At 40.6% G+C, this 20,008-nt stretch overlaps 1 protein-coding gene across 3 annotated transcripts in view; it reads right to left on the bottom strand.

Annotated features, from left to right (window-relative positions):
* Positions 1-7,125: 7,125 nt before the first annotated feature.
* cdh4 (cadherin 4, type 1, R-cadherin (retinal)) overlaps positions 7,126-20,008 on the bottom strand; it is a 176,809-nt gene continuing 163,926 nt past the window's right edge. For 2 of the 3 annotated variants that reach the window (XM_067505522.1, XM_067505524.1), the window contains 6 exons: positions 18,290-18,441; positions 13,862-14,098; positions 12,842-13,075; positions 12,535-12,674; positions 9,507-9,671; positions 7,126-9,059 (listed from right to left, as the gene is read on the bottom strand). In XM_067505522.1, the coding sequence (XP_067361623.1) occupies positions 8,853-9,059; positions 9,507-9,671; positions 12,535-12,674; positions 12,842-13,075; positions 13,862-14,098; positions 18,290-18,441 (1,135 nt within the window). In that variant the 3' untranslated portion in view covers positions 7,126-8,852. The remainder of the gene's footprint in view (positions 9,060-9,506; positions 9,672-12,534; positions 12,675-12,841; positions 13,076-13,861; positions 14,099-18,289; positions 18,442-20,008) is intronic. The other variant, XM_067505523.1, reaches the window with a different exon arrangement.

Raw genomic sequence — 20,008 nt, 5'->3', positions numbered from 1 at the left:
ACATGTAGGAAATCTGAGTTTATACAGGTTTATACATTAAGCATAACCCCAATAAGCACATGCACAGCTCTCAAAATGAAATCACTCACACACGCACACGGTCTTTACCAGTCTGTGCTGTTCTTTGTTGGGCAGTCTTGTTTGAGTTCGTCTCCATTATCAGCCCAACACACTGTGCCTTTGCAACAGCTGCCACATCAGCTGCTAACATTCACCACAACAATGGGGTGGAAATAATTAACCATTCTGCCACTGGGACCGTACCCTGATGTTACAATGATTGGGAGCAGTGTTTCTATCTGCATAAACCATAGAGGAACAATAAGTGTATATTTGGAGCCATCAGTGCTGATGAGCCACAATTTCATTTTCTATAATTAAAGTACATCTGGGAGCCACTAGGTGGCAATAGCTCATTTTATAAGGCCACTGCTGGAATGGACTAAAGCAGTAAATATCAGCTGGTTACATTTGGTTTACTTGTTCATGTGCTCTGATTACATATAGAAGTGGCCAACATGTGTAGGTCTCACATGGCAACAATAAAAAATATAAGCCATCTGTGTTATTATTATTATTATAAAACCACGTGAGGAAGCAGAGATAAATGAAAGCTGGGCTTTCTGTCATGAGTACAGAACCAACACGGTCTGACAGTCCCTCATGATGTCTCTGTCTGGTAGCAGTGGTGATTCGGGTAAGGCCTCGCCCCTTGTGCCTCAGCCCAATCCAATATTTTTCCTGGTAATCCCCCTTCCACTCCTCAACACTCCTGCTCTTTCAGATTTAAGTCCACATAAGCTCCCACTTGAGTGCCAGAGGCAGAGCAACAACAGGGATGGTGCGGTTGCCTAGCGACATCTCAGTTACTGCACCTGAGGGTGTTGGGTAAACACCCCAAGCCTGCCAGAGGGAAGAAGAAAGAAGTATCATCACTGTTTCCTTACTTGACATTTATTAAAAGGGGCGGCTGTTATTAATTTGTTACATTTACTTTTGTCATTTTTGCTTTCACCCCAAGGTAGTAAGATGATATAATAACCATATCTAAAGCTAGTTTATTTGTGTGTTTGTGTGTGTGTGTGCAGGCATGCTGAAGCCTGTGATTGTTCATCTGTTCTTATCTATGAGTGCTTTTGTCTGATTCCAAGATGGGATTTGACTGCTCTGATAGTGCTTCGCAGCAGGGTTCTTCTCTTGCACTTTTGAGATAAGTCTCCAGTCTAAAATTCTTGTCTTGTTTATGCTCACAGAGGGGCTCAGATTTAATGATGGTTAGAGGCTAATTAGAGTTCCCCTAGCCCCAATTACTTACATGAATTGGAAGGTTATAAAATTCTTTATTAAGGCAAGACCCCTAAAGCTAGAGGAATAGGAAGGTTGTGATATTTTTTTCATTGATATAACTTTGCAAACCAGTGAACTCAGAATCCCACTTGTAATCCCACCGTATCCATGCTGTGAGACAAATGCAATACTAAAAGTCAGTTAATTAATTTTATCCTTTTCAACGCCTCCTTGCATATTGTTGATTAAGCTTTGAGCTGATGAATAAAATTCTCTCCTAGGAGGGACATGAGAATGTGATTTGGATCAACTGATGTGGCACAGTGTGATTCAGTCACTGCACTTTATCATCCATTAGGATGCGCGAATCCAATAGCCTATAACCACTTTTATCCTGAAATGAAAGCAAACGACAACTTCTCCTGAGGAATCGAACACTGTAATAAAACATGCAAAAAGCATTTCATTCATCTACACCTCCTCACAACTCCAGGTCCTGTGCGTCGGTGCCCTCCTTCCCCCCAGGTCAATGCTGACTTTAGGACTCTTTCGTTTTAGGGTCAACCAGGGCAGTCTGCTTTGGTCCAGAAATGCTATAATAAGGCCAGTGTTTATGACCACTGCTGAAATGGGTTTGTAAGCACGACTGAACCTGTGAGGTGTTGACGCAGGGGTTAATAGCCCGTTGGCCTCTTTAATGGAGCTGAATCAGGCCAAGCAGCAGGCAGTGTCAGCCCCCAGGAGACTAACATCTCCATTTACAAAGTCATCTCCTCTATGTGGTGGGACAGGTACCAAAATATGCTGAAGGTACACACCTGTGGTTCACACTGGGAAACGTGTGACCTGATGCTCTTGAATGCACACAAGAACAAACAAGCTAAGGTGCCAAGACTCTAAATGACTCAGGCTGATGTGTGAAAGTCAAGGCCACTTTTTCCATTTTAACACAGTGGTCTTCCATTGGATTCTCAGACTGGGACTCAACGGCAATTTGTTGATCTTAATTTGTGATGAGGACTCTTTAACTGCTTGTTTGACTAATGCACATTAGGTTAATTAGTGACTATAAATTGCCTGTAGATGTCAATGTGAGTGGCTCTAGCGCCCCCCCCCCCCCCCCGATAGGTGATCGATCACGTCAGCATGAAATTAGCCAGGTACAGAACACAACTTAAAGCTGAGCCAAAAGTGAGAATTGCATAGATTAGAATTTGACCCCAGCAAAATGAATACACTTTGTCCTAGGAGTCCTATGGCTACACCTACAACGAAAGCTGCACAGAGTTCCATTGCAAACCATCCAATCACGGAATGAGTCATGACACTTAAAAAAAATTATATCAATTTCATGGTGGCTCCAGAGCAGAATTCATCATAAAAATCTGTATGAAACATGGCAGTAGATTTAAAATGGTAGATTTTTCAGTTTGGATCTGAACTGGACTGACTAACAGACCAAAGGTCCAATTTAAAATGTTAAATGCTACCCACAAAGATATATCCCGCCACAAAAAATTAAATATCTGCATATTTTTATCATGAAAAGAAAGAAAAAGGACCATGAGACACCTTCAGGCCAAAACATTCACCTCACTTTGAAGCACTTTTTAAGATTCAGAAAGACACAAATGAATTATGTATGGAAAGTGTTGCCTCTTTAGTGGAAAATTACCATAAAACATATGTAAATTATGCTCTTGAGATTGAAAGAAGAGTGTATATATGCAGTACTAACACATATACAAACAGCCATAAAGCTAACTGACTTAATCAATTTACATTAGGCACATGGCCAGATGATCTGTCATTACTCCACTTCATGTTATTGTAATATCATCATTACATTTACAACACTAATGCTGTTACACACGTGTGGTGGTCAGTTACTAATTTACACGGACTACTACCTGTGCTCTATATCCATTATTCATGATAAGTGTTTGTCTGCATTCTTGGAAAAACGCTGATGGGGGGAAGTGGAGGGGCAGATGCGAATGGTAGCTTGATTGTCTCCTAAAAAGACACTAGAAACTGAGTTGGCTGCCAAGGATTCCTCTCCTACTATTTAAAGATGTAGCCAGTGTCCTGGTGAAAGCAGTTAACCCGTGACGGAGGTGAAGAATTACATCCGGCTGATTAGAAACGCCGCTCTGCTCAAGGATGCAGCTCAGATTTCTCACTGCACTCTAGCATGTAATCAAACATAGATGCTGTTCTCTACAAAAATGCTCAGCATCAGCACCAGCGGCACAGCTTTTATGTACTTGCTTTGAGGATGTCAACAAATAACACAACGGCAATCCCATGTTGCATCATTCATGCTTATTGTATTATAGCTGTAAAAGAATATGACAAGTCAGTGGTGTGAATGTTCACATTAGAGGGTTAAGTCATGAGTTATAGAAGAAATGTTCAGACCCTTTTATGTCATGATGAGAAAATATATGAGAACATGTCATGTTCTAATATTATTTCTACATTAACAAGGTACTTTAGTGAGTATTGCACGTCTATAAGGTTGATTGACTCTCAAGAGATCTCTTAAATGAACTGAATTGTAAAATTGTCTGGGATATGCTCTGTGCAGTTTCTAGTATGAGTTAGGCTACAAAACACTTTCCATTTCCAATAATGCAACTCATTGATATTATCCTGTTGCTGAGGTAGGAATTTCATAGATGCTCAAATACAGAAATGTTGGCAGCAAAAAGTAATTAATTATCAAACAATCTCTCAGGCCTTTTTGGGTCCCACCCATCAGTAGCCAGTGTTAATGTAGGACAATGATTGTGTATTAATTTGGTTAAATTCATTTTAGTTTAGAAACATGCAAGAATACTTGTTCACCATCTTAATTTTGAATATGAGCGTGCTAGGACATTTCATTTTTAATTTTTTTGGCTTTTGGGCTTTGTACTCCACCACATTGAATCTGAAACTAAACACTCAAGTTGTGAGCGAAGTCAAGATTTTGTATCAGCTTGGTTTCAAAGGGTTAAACAAAAGGGTGGCAGTCACCATTCGGGAATTAGAGCCACTTTACAGTCTCTCTGCTGGCTTTATTGTGCCTTTTCAGCCTAATGATGACCTCCTTCACTGTCTGGACCTCATGTTCAGAGTAGCAGTGAACAGCTACCAAATGCGTGTGTAACACTCAGAAACACCTCCGGGTCTTTAATCTGCTTGATTATTCATGAAGTAACAAGGGAAGAGGCCACACGACTGCTTGTCAGCCGTTTGTCATTATTTATGAGCCACCAAAAATCTGTGTATGAAAATAGCTGTAATTCCTGAACAGTTGATGCCACACTTTTGTCCAAACCTCGGAATTTAAGCTGTAAATCTTCACCGTGCTCATATCTTGAATGTTTTCAAATTCAAATTCAATGTGGTGGTGTACAGAGGTCAAATGCCTCCGTTCCAAAATTTACGAACTAGACTGTATTTTGCACCAAACCAAAGTCTTATACAAACTGAAGATGTTGACCTAGTGCCAGGGGAAAATTGTAGGTAATACTAAATTTGTTGGTTACTTACTGCAATGCATGTACAGTCTTGTTGCCAATGCACTAAACAAAGCTCTCAGGCCATAAGGAAACAATGCTGGACCACGTTTGCTGATACGGGCTTTAGTATTTATAACTAATTCTATTATGGTTAACACAAAAGCTGGTCAATGAGATAAACAGAGAAACTGCAGTTGTCAGACAAATGTAGTAAAGTAAAATGTACTGCATATTCCTCTGCACTGTAGGTTTAAAATGTCAGTATTGTACTTTCATCACACAGCACCTCTGACAATAGTGAAGATTTAGTTAAACAATACTACATTCTAGGTCCTCCCCTTAATCTTCCTTTTATTGATATGACAAAAAAGCAACTATGATTTGTAGGAAATGGTCTTTTTTTCAGATGCTGTTTAACAGTGCACAGACAGTGTTTCAACCCTGACTGATGTGAGCACCCTGTCTTGGTAATAGCAGAGTGTCTCCACTGGACCAGCCATCCATATCATAAATGGCTGGTCGTTAAACACTAGATATTCTCTCCCCCACTTGCAGCAGGAACATCAAATTTATTCTGCTTCTTTGATCTCATTTTAGACTGAGCGCTGAAATAGCGGGAGGCCCAGAGTGGTGTCAGCAGAAAAGCAGGCAGCAGAGCCAGCCCGTCTGCTACCTCCGCTGAACAGCAACATCAACACTAAACTGTGAACAGTTGATCACGCAGCCGGCATCAGAACCAACATCCGCTGGTGTTTTTCAGATTGGACTGTTCCCAGCAGCAGCACGAGAGACTCACTAGCTATACGGAAAGGAAATGAAAAGAGCCAGGCTTGGACATGTTTGAAGTGGAGAACTTTATTTACAACACACAAGGCACTGGCTGCATGCCAGCAGCAAAGCTCTCAGTCTATATATGCCATTTATCAAGAGGGCAACTTGAGTTTGCTTTCTTCTTTCCTTCTGCCACAGGGAAACCAAGTGAAGTTCCATTAAGCCCTTCAAAGAAACCTTTCCCGAAGCTAATCTCCTTATCTTCTGACTAGCTCTGACCAAGATGACTTTTTACGAGCTGTATTATTTTAGAACAGCCCACCCCACCTCTGGAGTCCAGGGGAGAATACATTAATATTATAGCATGATTATTATAACAAGAGTTAACTTACAGTAGGGTGTTAACCACAGGATGTTCTCATTACTGAGCTACTCAGTCTGGACTATCGTGTGACTCAGAGAACCTCATGCACTAACCTCGCTCTGTTAGCCCTGCTCACTTCACCCACACCTCTACATTCTGGTCAAAGTGGACATCACAAGATACAGTATCACTAAGCTTCACTTTCTCATATTTTTTTCAAAAACATCGTCTAAATGTTATGTGTCGTCCCTGCTGTGCTTGAGTCTCGCTGCCTTCGCCGCCCTCCTTCTGTTGACCCTCTCTTCCATCCTACTAATCACCTCTCCACACGGCCTACCTGCAGCTAGCCACCAGCTCATTTTTCTCCCTCTCGTACTGCCTGCCTCTCTGCTTTCTCTCTGGGTGTCTCATTAAAGGCGCTCTATCTAATGAGATTACGCCGTGGGGATTAATGGTGTGGCTAATTGATAGACACACAGCCGGAGAGGATTAAATCCCTTTAAGTCCCCAGAGGGTTTTTTGGAGCTTCAGCTGACTAATTGAAATCACAGGAACGGACACAAAAATACTTTCTGACCCCATACACTGCTCTAACACTCCTTTTGTCTGAGATGCAACATATGGGCAAGTAGCAGGTGTTTTATTAGTACATGAACCCATATCCACACAACAGGGTCAAAGATTAACTGCCTCAATTTCAAAGGGAGTCTGTTCCACTTCATGACTATTTTTAACACTCACAAATACAATATTTCACTGCAAATTGAGAGCACAATCACTCAGTGTGCAAATACAAAGCAATAATTTCCTGAACAAATAACAGTGAATTTACAGCCACTGTGTAAATGTTCTTTTATCAGATTATGGCATATTTTAAATTGTTCCAATGGCCCATAACTAAAGCACTCTGTGTGTTGTTTAGGGCCCCTCTATCATCTGATCCTCCTGTATGGATAGATGTGGGATAACTGCATGCTTTGCTACATTTTTGGTAAGAAATGCGCAAATCCAACACATGGTATCTTTAAACTAGACTGGTCAGAGATCAAGCTGCAGTAAAAATGCTTTTAAGAACAAGGTCACACTGGCCTGTTATAAATGTAAAGCGCTGAGTGACACATTTTTCGGACTACTACCCAACCAGCAGCATATTGCTGAAGATGGTGCATGCGTGGAATATTCATAAAACGACTGACCATTTTCAAAACATGTCTTGTTTATTTTCTAAAGCATACATCCAGTATCTAGATGAATGAACAAAGGAATCCCAGTACACTGAATAATAGAACAACTATCAGCAGGCATGGCTGATGAAGCTTCCACTGTCCCAAGGCCAGAGACAGAAGGAAAACGTCTGTAAGAGACAATACAGAGTGAGCGAGGAAGGCTGTGTTTTCACATATAAAAAGAGTACAAACAAAGCATTTTTAAAATGGAAAATAAAAAAGGGAGCTAAACTGAAACAATAATGTATGAGCTGACTTAAAATGGATTATGATTCAACTAAGGACAAGAAACCAAAAAAATAATAAGATTCACATATTAAAAATGAACGGGCCAAAAAATCCCCTAAGCCCAGTGAGGAGCTAGAGAAAGAGAGCAGCAACCTTTATGTCAGCAATACTTCAAAAATAGGTATCTTACAGTATTTTTTATTTTCTCAGTGTCTTTATACAGAGTATATTCATATAGTTTCTGCTGACTATTTTCACATTCTCACCACATAGTAACAAGTGCTTTGAGTAAAACATTTTGAAAAAAAAAATCATGCACCTTTTTATAATTTTGTTTGCCTATAAAAAATGGGAATGTTCAAGGCGACAAAGAAAAAAAAAAATCCTTCTCAGATGCCTTTTCTTCCGAGTCATTTCAAGTCCCACTTTCTTTTACTGTCTGACTAATCAGATCATGCCTACATAAGCTTTACACTGTGGAGAAAGCAACACAAAACCATACAGGGCAGGCAAGCATCTCAACATAAAGGCTCCTAAAGTCATGAGACCACAGAGGAAAGGCAGGCATTCTCCACTAAATTAGAAAACCCCCACATGTATAAAAATGGTGTCACACAATATCAGCGTGTTGCTGTAGTTGTGTCGACAGGTGATGCTTGTGAAAGTCAAACTGAGCAGGTCCTTGGAGAACAGGGTTCTTATCAACCAAAACAACTCCTGTTGGCTTCTTTCAGGCCGTAATTCATCAGGTTATGATATCTGATAGTCTGCCCCGGTGGTGTCCTTCCCTCCTGGGACTGGCTGCTGGGGTTGTTCATCTGCACCACTGTGAAGGAGAGAGGAGAGTGACAGGCAGGGCTGGTTTCAGGAGCGCAGGAGTTGTGGGAAAGGGAGGGGAGGCGACATCGACGAGAGGACGCGCCTCCACTGTACTGCACGGATGGCAACCGATCCTGAGATAGCAGGAGTCTGATACAAAAAACACATCACAAAAGGCACTTTATAAAATGACAGTGCTTCTGTTCTAAGGAAATTCAAGTCGACAGAGTGAAAGAGAGAGTCAGAGAGAATCTTCCCAAAAACATTCTCTTCAGTGTGAGACTAAAGCAAGAGATGGTTTCGTTTTTAACAATCAATCAAAGCACAAATTCACTACTCGTGTCTCTCACGACCGCCTTGATTCGTCCCCAGAGAGCTCCAGGTCCAGCACGGTGAGAGAACATCAAAAAGAAAGAAAGAGAGAAAAAAAAATTAAAAAACATCACACTACAAACTCGCCACTGAAAAATATAAAGCCAGAATACAGTTGCGTTGCAGCGGAAATCATGTTTGCGGGCTCGGTGAGAACCTCCCCAGTAAGGGTCTGTTCCTCACATCCACCATGAAGCCTGCGTCATGTTCTTGGCCCCTGCACGTTGTTCCTCTCCTGACGCCTGCCGCAGCCCCACCCCGCCCCCAGCTCCACTCTCAGTCATCATCCCCTCCTCCGTAGAGGTCGGCCAGCTTCTTGAAGCGAGGGCCCCAGTCGTTGAGGTAGTCATAGTCCTGGTCTCCTGAGCTGGTGGAGTTGAGTGAGCTGACGGAGCCAGCTGTTGAACCGCTGCCCTCGTAGTCAAACACCAGCAGGGAGTCGTAGGGAGGAGCTGTGGGGTCATTGTCTGCTGCCCTCAGACCCTGGACATAAAAAGACAAGGAAGACAGGCAGTAAAATCCCTTACTGCTCTGTGTGGTTAGACCTTTATACTGCGTCAGGGTGAGCTTCTAATAAAACTGGATTTAGTTGTTTTTCACCAACAGTATAACGGAGGTGATGAATTTTCTCATGGTAACAACTTAGGTGCCAGTTCTAATAAACGTTGTCCGATCTAGTTCACCCACCCATTAGGGGTTTAATGTCCTATTACAGCCTGAATGCTGTTTCAGAGCCAGACATTGCATTTTATCCAGGAGTGTAACGGAGGGGAATATCTCCAGCGGGCAGACACACAGGCAGGAATGTACTGTAGTGAAGCGAATTCCAAGCTTTCATTCAATTCTGGTAACTAGAATGTTTCGGTGACTGGAAAACACTTGCAGCCATGGAAAAAGCACAAAGACAAATATGTTTTTTCTCATACTTACATCATTAATGAAGTCTCCTATGTCTCCAGGGTGGGGAAGACTGGGTCTGACCGGGTACTGTGACTCAGCGATCACAGGCCTCTCGTCCACTCTGCGCACCCCCGACGGCTTATTGATGATGTGGTCCAGAGATTCAGGCTGTTGCAGCTGGCTTAAGTCATAGTCCTGGATGAAGGCAGTGGAGAGAAGGTCAGTTTGGTGAAGAGAATTACCCCCGTGCTCGTCATCTGAATTGATGAGTTATTAACAGTCTCTAAACTGCAGCATCTTACTGCTGAAGATGAGCAGCACTGTGTTTTGTTGTGACAGTCCTCAGATTCAACACTTGAATTTATTTTCTGGTCAGTTCTCATTGTTCACACTTACTGACTCACACACTTTGATGTGCGCTCCTGTTAAGTCTGTGAGCACTCAGGACTGACTGGCTGTGAAATCTGGGCTTCAGGCCTTTCTGACAAACTGAACTCTTTTGTAAATCTGCACTGCTACAGACTTTAGCTGCATCCCAAATCCATGTTAAGTAAAAAATCAATGTGCCATGTATCACTTACCAATTGTAATAAAAATATGGCACAATATTTGCATCATAACAAATCCATCAAACTGCATGTTAATCTTTTACATAGAAAACGCAAAATCTATTTTGCTTGCAACACTCATTCTGTCACTTTCTCAATGTGAACACACCACAGTCTACAGAAAATGCTAAAATCCTGATTAAAATTAACATTAAATTACACTCTGTTATATTAAACTTTTTTATTGAACAATAAGCTTTAGAGAAGATTACACATACGTGGACGCTCTCAGTCTGCTGATATTTACACTGATAATTATTATGAAAATATGTAAAATATGCAGCTGGATCTATATTCACTGCTGGACGCGGTTTAGTCTACACTAAATTGTACATAAATGATAACCGATGCTGGTAATACGCATGCATTCCATACAACTGTTGGTTGTCTTTTCTGTCCTTATATGTCTTTTTAGCTACATGTTGTAAATAAATAAAGCAGAATATTGAGTTTACTGTTCCACTGCAGCTCATAAATAACACTTCTCACATAACACAGGGGTCTAAAAGTGAAAAAAATGTCTATACGCTGGGCATCCATCTGAAACTGACACTAGGGTTTTATGCAATAGAAACCTGGATTGCATCAAAACTAGTACAATTAATAATACATCTCCGACTTAAATAAAGGAGACAGAGCTAAGCACTGTTAGACCTTTTCATTTAAGTGGAAAAATACACAATTTTGAACTTATCAAATTAATTTTTGAATCAATCAAATGAGCAAAATGAGATGCAAACTATTGCACTAATTATCTAACTTTTTTTTTAACTTTACTATAATTTGTATATGCTACTTGGACATGCTTGTTACTTCTGATGATAAAGGATTTTCTGTACTAGCTCAGTGTGAATTATTATTATGTTAGGGGTAAGTGTCCATCTCCCCTGTTAAATTAATGAAAAATGAGTTGTTGAAGAAACATTTGTACAAGGTGAATGTGGAGTAAATATTATGTTGATCAAAATAAATATTCATTTGATATTTTTCTGTCATTTCAAAACGTTTGGACCCAACCAAAAGAAGAATAAATGGTAAACAGCAGAGGTATAAATCACATAACAATGTTCACAGCCATTTCTGAGCAGAAATGGGGCTCATCATATGGAGAGCTGCACAGTTGTGGAACTTAAACTAAAAAGGATTTATATCCCTGCTACTTGTAGGGCAGAGGGCAGAATTCACACAGAAAACATTTCAGTCTCATTGTTTTATAGAGAAATTTATTTTTTGCTCCACAGACTGAATCTCCAGTCCAGGTGAACTAATTGTACCCAATCTTGTCCACAGTTAATTCTGAAATAGTGTTACGTGGACAAGTTTTCTGCGTTTTCTCAGTTTCATGAAATATAATTTAAAAAAGATGAAAGCTACTTATTAACCTTTTTGAAAGGAAAAAAGCCACATCACCAGTTTTCATCAGTAATAACCAAGTTGAAATTGTTTCCTCATTTAAATATCCAGGGGTTCACAATGATATGAAATTGAAATGAAATGAAAAAGACACAGTCCAGGATATTTCCTCAGGAAGCCATTCAAAGTCAGCAGGATTCTTTGAAATGTCTGGTTCTTAGAGGACAGCATTCACACTCCACTTCAGTTCAAAGGATTCAGATGTGTTTGGAGTGACTATAGGGCAACAAGGCTACACAGCATCATATAGAAGATCTTTTGGGCTCACTGTTGTGAAAGCTTTCACCCTTTTTTAAAGGTTGTAGTGAGTGTGCACTATAGGCTTCCAAAATGTATTAATTCAACCTTTTCAACCACAACTGGCCTTTTTTAAGGCAAGTTAAATACCAGAGTCGGGCCAGAGATCCTTTAAAAGCCAGACACTTATTAGAAATATGTCGATGAAAAGTAAAGAGAGAAGAAAAAAATGCACCTTGTTTAAACAGCCCACAAGTACAAGAGGTGGTTCTAAATAAGTCGCAATAAATACTAATCTGCAAATAATCTTTTACACATATATTGTTAAAGGTTCTCAGACTTCCAGCTGCATTTGTGACAGGAGACAAATTTAAAAACGCAAAGCTGTGTCGTGCCACTATTTGATTGATCTTGAAAAAGACCAATTGTAGTTGTGTAAGTTTGTATTAATACATTTTGTGGTCGAAACATTGGTCACAATGACTTGAATGGAACCTTAGTCTGCTAAGATAAGCTGTTATCTGTATTGTTTAGGTAGTAGGGTACCATAACCAAGACCTAGAATTTGGCGTTGTGGTGTTTTAATTAAGAAAAACACTGATGGATAATCAATAATTAAAATAATAATTTGTTTAAGCCATAATAATAGCCATTACTTAACCTAATCTATAAAGAGATACATGACATTTTCTAAAAGGAGCTTAGTACCATCTTTAAAAACAAACAAACAGAAAATGTCCACTGCTGGTTAACAGCTTCGAGCTGGACACAGCTGGATACACTGTATCTAATAACCGTACCTGGTCCTCCTCTCCTCCTCCTTCCTCATCGTACTTCAGGATGTTGTCTCTGACATCGTCCTCAGGGTCGATCAGCAGGGGCTTCGCCTGCCGCTCTTTTTCTCTGCGTTTCATCCACACTACAAACAGCAGAACCATGCCTGCGAGAAACAGAAACGCATCAAAGACACAAGACGGGTTCATAAGCATTACCATGTCTTAGTGCAACATTTTGCTTAGGAACTGTCATTCAAACAATCCTGCAATACATGCACATGCAATGACCTATCTGTGCTTAGTTTTGGTTGCGTCACTTTGTTGTACTCACTGAGCAGTATAATGATGCAGATGAGTATAGCTATGATGGCCCCAGTGCCGAGGCCGGCTGCTGCTACAGCCCCTGTGGCGCTGCAGTCTCCGTTATCGTCACAGGGACACACTTTGACTCTGATCACAGAGCGGTTGGACAGAGGTGGATTCCCCGAGTCGGACACGATGATGGGGATGTCGTACATGCTTGGCTCCAGGTAGGGAATCCTTAGCCGGAGCTGAGCATAGTCACCTGGAGTGAGGGAGTGAGATGGGGGAGAGACAATGGTGGAAAGGGGGGCAATGTAACGAGATAGAGGGACGTGGGCAGCAGACGAAAATACATGAGGAAGGAAGAGGAGTAAAACAAAAAGAAGAAAAAGAAGAAGAAAATAAGATAAGACGGTGAAATGCAGAGAAATTACATTTTGTTTACCTCAGGACATCTTGTCATCATGTGTTTGGTTACGAGGACGCACCAAATAAAAGCTGCAACTGAACAAACTGTCAGCGTTCTGAAAATATATGTATGTGAAGAGGCATTAAAAATAAAAAAACACCAAACAAAATGTATAACCTTCAGCATCTATCACTCAGTCAAGCTAAGACGAGAGACTCTGTGGGAGAAGAATGCAGGTATGTGATCAGATTTGTCCTCAAGACAACTGCTGTGATACATCCATCTGGGTGGATTAGGTGACAGATCGCTTGCTCAGGGGACAGAGAGATGAATGGATCTCATTTGTCACAAACGATGGATCGTACGTCAACCCTGGATGGCACCCGCGTCTCTCACTGTGAGCTTTGTGAGACATTTTGTTAAACTTGGACTTCTCTCACAGCTTACAGCCATCCCCAGTTCCCCAATTGATGTCGCCCATTATTCTGTAGAGGAGCTTTGCATCCCATCTGTTAAGTTTATTGCTTAATTCAGCTAAGGATGCAGAATGGACATATATCTTTTCTCCATACTTGCTCAATTTTCCATCACGAGGCTACATTTTTGGACTGTTTTGAAGGCACTACGACATTTAATTACCGTTCAGTCTGGAAATGGTCCAGTTACGGCGAACGCTGGCAGGAAAAGACGGCAGCTCGAAGACAAAGGGCCCCACATTGGGGTCGGCGTCAGCATCGGAGGCTGTGATGTTGATCTTCGAGTTGGGGCGCATGCGCTCGCACACTTGACCCTCCCGAGGTATCAGGACCGGTGCGTTGTCATTCACGTCGATCAGGTAGATCTGGAGGGTTCCTGTCCCACTGGCTTGAGGGGAGCCTGAGGGGGGGTCAGAGGAAAGAGAGGAGGCAGAGAGATCAAAGGACGAGATGGTGAGATAATAGTTTAGCGATGGAGAAAGGAGTGAGAAACAGAGGCAGACGGGTAAAGATGAAATAATGGGAGAGGGAGCAAGAAACCTACAGAAGACGGCAAAAACAATCGCTCCATTTCAATTACAGTCTTCCAGCTGATTCATGAGTGGAGCTGAGAAAATGAGGCGCACCAGCAGAGAAACAATTGGTTTTGTTTACTGAGTGGCTGAAAGTGCAGAAACAATGCTGTACACATTTGTAGTAGCACACCCAAACAAAACAGTGAAAACAAACGATAGAACACATGAATGTTTTAGTCCTTGCATTCAGAACTATCTGCTCTCTGAAAAGTCTGAGGTGAGACTCATATTGGAGCGGACAACACACGCGTTAAGATTGCTGTTATCTTCACTCTGCAAGGCCTGCTGGGAAATGACTCAAACACCAACCCTTCACTAGCAACACAAACTCATCCTAACCTATTCAGGGTTTCTTTTACAACTGCCAAACCAGAACAGAACCGAATCAGCCTGGGAGACACACTTTTAATGTTTTATGCACTGTTAAGTGCAAGAGCTCTAATGTGCTTTGATTACAGCACACACAGTAACTGAACTGCACTTTAACCGGCTGAGAAATGTTTTTCTGCTGCTGTAACAACATGGTGCTGGGAATATGCTCCTCATTGTTTTTTAAGTGCACTGCTTGCTTCCGAAAAAGTAAAGCGAAACCCGAAGTTGTTTTGCTCGTCAAGCTCAAGTCGGTGCGACATGAAAGCAGTGAAAACATTTGTAAAAAGGATGAATTCTCATGTGAGGTTAAACACAGAACAGCTGGGTCGGTTCATGTGTGAGATGGTGCTTTTTTTTTCTGCTTTAAAATTTGTGTCCATAGCGTAGATGTACAGATGAGTTGTATTTGACTCTGCACGAGGGACACTTATGATGATGTGTATTTATGTTGCCAGACCATTATAACAACTTATCGTATCGTTACCTAAATGATACTAGATATTTTATGCAAACATAAACTTGATTGTTCCTATATTGTCAGAAATATTTTTTTTTATAGACATATGTCTAAAATGTGAGGTTCTCAGGAGCTTTAAAATTCTGCCTGAAAAAAATAACCAAAAATGTAACCAGAAATAACTCCACAACCTTTTCTTTTTTTTTTGTCCGTTCAGCTTGTCCCGTGAGTTCAGGGAACCTTGGACTTTATAGATAGGTGAAACATGGAAGAATTATGAAATAAAGTTAGCATGACCCTATCAGCAGGACAGATTGAGATTTCTCAAAATGGTTGCTGTGACTTGTGTTTGACATAACATATGTGGCCTGATTGGCATCATGAAAAAACTGATTTCCTATGCTAACTGTCCCTTTCCCCTAAACCTTACCTCTGGAGGGGTACAGATACGCTTCTATTACAAAATCACTTTTTGTCACTTTTTGGCAGGCACCTTGTTTGACACTGAAGACACTGAACCCCTAACAGCCCATTCCCCTCCCCAGCTGTGCCGTGCTGGTCCAAGCCCGCTAGAAATATGGGAGGGTTGCATCAGGAAGGGCATCTGGCGCAAAAACTGTGCCAAATCAACATGCGGACAATGATCTGCTGTGGTGACCTTGAACTCACGGGATAAGCCGAAAGGACAAAAAAAATACAAATTTAATCTCACTTTATTTTAATTTGCATGTTCTTCCTGTGCTTGTGTTGGTTTCCTCACACAGTCCAAAGACGTGCATGTTAGATTAATTGGCGACTCTAAACGTGTGTATACTCTAAATGTGTCTGTATCAATACTGTATTTCTATCTTTACCATGAACATTAGTTCCTGTTACAGTATGTCCCATTTAATGTCGTGGTTTGAATGATGCTGAGCATATGATTTAGGACATAATCTGTGTATTCAGATTTTATTTATTGTTATTCCTTTATTATACAACTTGCAGGCTTACATCAATATTAGTAAATCCATTTAGAGACATTATGAGTAACAGCTGAATAATTCTGTAATCACAGAATACCCTATGCATGTTTTTGTAATAATTTTATATACATATCATTATGCCCTTTGTTTTTCATAGACGGAGTCTGAATCGGTTGTGGGCATGTAGGCTTTGACAGAACTATCCTAGCTCGCACTTGTCCACAGTGTGGCAAATTGGCGAATCAAAACTGAGAATGGACAAATGATCTCATTTCACAATGTTTGTTATGACTGGGATGTGGTTCAAATTACACATAAACTCCTGGGCAGAATCAAAAAGATGAAAAGACTCCAGGGTTATTTTAAACAGAACATTTTTGGAGTATGAATGGAAAATATGTAAGTTATAAGTAACTTATTGTGTTTTACAACAGGTATATTTACTGGTACTGTACTGAATATACACAGGTACTAAAAAAACAATTATTACCTTTATTCAAATAAAGTAGTTGGGTAAGTTCATATGGTTAAAATCAATATCATTACATAGAGACAAATATTTATGTAAATACTATATATGCATCATAATATAAGAAATTTGTGTAAAATTGCTTATGAAATAACTTCTGTTCAATGTAAAAAAACTGAGTCCACTGTTATGCATTACAACCAAAATATTATACATGTACATGATGAACTTCAGTAAAAGGTTTGGCAGGTCACAATAACATGACATTAAAACTCTGTAAGTGGTCAATAAGCTCTTTTAATCCCAAATAAGCATTTTCAATAATAACACAGTTCATATCTTAATAATAATAATAAGAAAAAAGGTGCCAAATCAGCTTAAATAATCACTACATTTAGCTGAGAATGTTTATTTCTCTTTAATATTTAGTGCAGGATGTTCACTTGTAATTAAATAATGTTATACTACAGTAGCAGCAGTGTGAGTAAAGGAACTCAATGGTTTTACAGCAAAAGCTACATTTTGAAGTGCAACTAAAGATGAAGAAATTATGTGTGTTGCTCTATCGAACAAACATGCTGCAGTAATATATTGTGGCCTTGATATTCGGTTGACAACCTCCGGCACACAGACTTTCAGCAAGCTGAACTAAATTACTGATGCAGTGCAGCATAGATACAGTTTACCCCAGTAGCTCATCAGTGTTGTATTTCAACCTTTTTTCCTCTATCTGACAGTAACTTGGTGCATCAAGTACTCTATGTAAAGGTCTGTTGCTCCAGGCCCCAAGGCCCATCGACCGCCTTGTCGGTTATGATTGGCTGGGTGTTTTGTTGTATCTTATGCTTCGCTTGAGTAGAATAAGTAAAGAGAATTTCAATCAAAGTAGAATATATCCCCTTGTTGACACAGGGCTCCCGAATCAATAGGCAGTCAACACTTTGAGCTAAAGTTGATGTGCTTCAGGGCAACCAATCCCTGGTTTCTCACTGCAGTAAAAACACCTGGGTCCCTCCTACTTATACAAAGAGCGTAAACCTTTTTGTGAAGCTTTACTTTTTTAGCTGGTTACTCTGTAGCAACAGCTGAAGCTGATATGCAAGAGCCTGATAGATATTCTTAGATCTTTTCCACCAAAGGCCCATCTGCATATGTAAAGATTATTGTTTACCATATAGTGTGAACAGACCATCCCACTCATTCACAATCACCAACACCACAGTTAATCGGGCAGGGAAATACAGTAGCAAGATTATGACGTACTGCATTTAACGCTCCCACACTACTTCCGTTGAAGCAATTTCCTGCCAAAATCCACAACTGTTTGCTATTTATGTCATTTTGGTTCATTCATCTTCAGTTTTGAGTTCAGTGGAGCTGTGAAATATAAACCTGAGAAGTGTGTTAAACCTGATTTTGTCTTTTTCAGTTCGATGTGGCAAACATCTGGGTATGTCAGGCAGTGCACTGACATGATTTTAACAGTGTGACATTTGGCATGTGCCATCTTGGTTTTGTGTCTTAGCATGCCATTAGGCTTCATCAGCTGTGCACATAAATGTCAGCACCAAATTTCATGCCGATCCACTCGATAGATGTTAATGTTTTTCTGTCTGCACCAAAGTGGTGCACTGACTGACAATACCATCACTGGAGCGACAGTTTGCTACTTTGCATAAATATATATATATTTCCTTGTATGTGCCTTATTGTTTATCAGATCATCACGACACACACAGTCATCCTGACTTACCAGACTTACCATTGTCGAATGCCAGGAAAGTGGCCTCATACACGTTGTTCTTGACATACATCGACTCTCGGTCCAGCAGGGCCATGGTGGTGATTTGACCGTTGGTCCTGTTAATCTTCAGCCAATTAGCTGGGTCTGAAAGCTTGGAGTACCTGTACACACACACACGAACACACACATACGCACACACATCCACAGAGAGAGAGAGAGAGTAGAGGCAGTTCATTAAATTCAAAGCAAATACATAAACATGTTGCACAAATTAACTTTTGCAGCCAACTATTACTTGAATTTCAGCAGTACTGCATTTTAATTTTGTTGATCCAAAGTACTCGTTATTAAGATGAGTGTTCATTACTATAATAAGCAATACAAGTCGAGCACCTTTGAAATATTACAATGACAGAGAGTGGAACATATGTTCACCGAGCTTATCACTGCAGCTCATTAGCATCAAGACCGATGAAAACCTGAGCCTATATGTGGAACAGCAAAACAGCAGCTCTTGACAACTTCACTGCTCTTTATACCCACACAGCCTCCACAGCAACTCATCTCATCACTGTCAGGTTGATACATCAACTGTGTGCGGAAAGTGACAGCTGTAATTAAAGTCCATAAATCTCATTAACAAGTATGACGAGGCTTAACAACTGGCTGAAAAGTGCTTCTCTCTCAGGTCTAATGAGAAATGGTTACTTGTGGACCAGCAAGAAGTCTCACGGTAGGTGGATGGCTAGCGCGTTACTGTGACGACAGAAGCAGTGGGTGAGAAACGCAGGCAGACCTGGCGAGAAAGTGAGAGAGGCGTGTTTCTGAATGTAAGCATGGTGAGAAGTAAGAAAACGTGATAAGTGGGATAGGGGGATTAATTAAAGCAGTGCGTTGGAGGCTGACACTAGTTAGCCAGAGCCTCACAGGCATGAAGAAAACAAATTCCACCTCCAGCTAATCACACACACACACACACACACACACACACACCGAACTGGTACTTACTTAGCAAACAGACAGACATAGGGAAACCCTCTGGATTTTTAAATATATTTATTTCTTCTTGTGAAAAACTAAATATACTAACAAAATATGATTTTAAGCGTAAGAGCTTGTCATGTACTGTTAGTCAGGACCTGATGTTGCCCTGCAGGTTAGATTTTGGTGTGTGCGTGACATGCCTGGCACTCTCTTCTGCTTCCTGTGCCAGCGAGATGTCACCTCCTCGCGTCCTCATCTGCAGCTGGCAGAGCAACATGTCACAATATATATGTGAGGACTGCAGTAACTTAGCCCTTATATTCTATTTAGAATCTTGGAGACCACACTAACGGCTCAGAAACATTTCCAACATCATCAGCTTTGACACCTGCTGACTTTTTCTCAGTTTATGAGAACTGCTGTTTAAAAATGATTTTGAACCGATGTCCTCCAGAGAAAATGACTCATTATTCTGTTTGGAGTCTCAGTGTTTCCGTCCGTAGTACACATTTTCATGTGTTTTCTATTCGTTAAAGGGGCTGACAGTACTTTTTACCTAGTCAAACAGGGAGTTAAACGTCTCTGGTGCATAAATGGGTCACAAACATCATGTACCATTGCTAATCTCTTTTCTTCTTCTTTTTAATAACACACGTAAAACTGCAGTCATGGGCTTAGTGACCATTGTGGATGTTTCAGGATGCTGTATGTAAGTCTGTGCTGCTTCAGTTTGGACCATTCCCT

The sequence above is a fragment of the Channa argus genome, chromosome 5, assembly GCF_033026475.1.
Source record: "Channa argus isolate prfri chromosome 5, Channa argus male v1.0, whole genome shotgun sequence".
Taxonomy (NCBI): Eukaryota; Metazoa; Chordata; class Actinopteri; order Anabantiformes; family Channidae; genus Channa; species Channa argus.
This window is presented reverse-complemented; position numbering and strand designations above follow the sequence as displayed.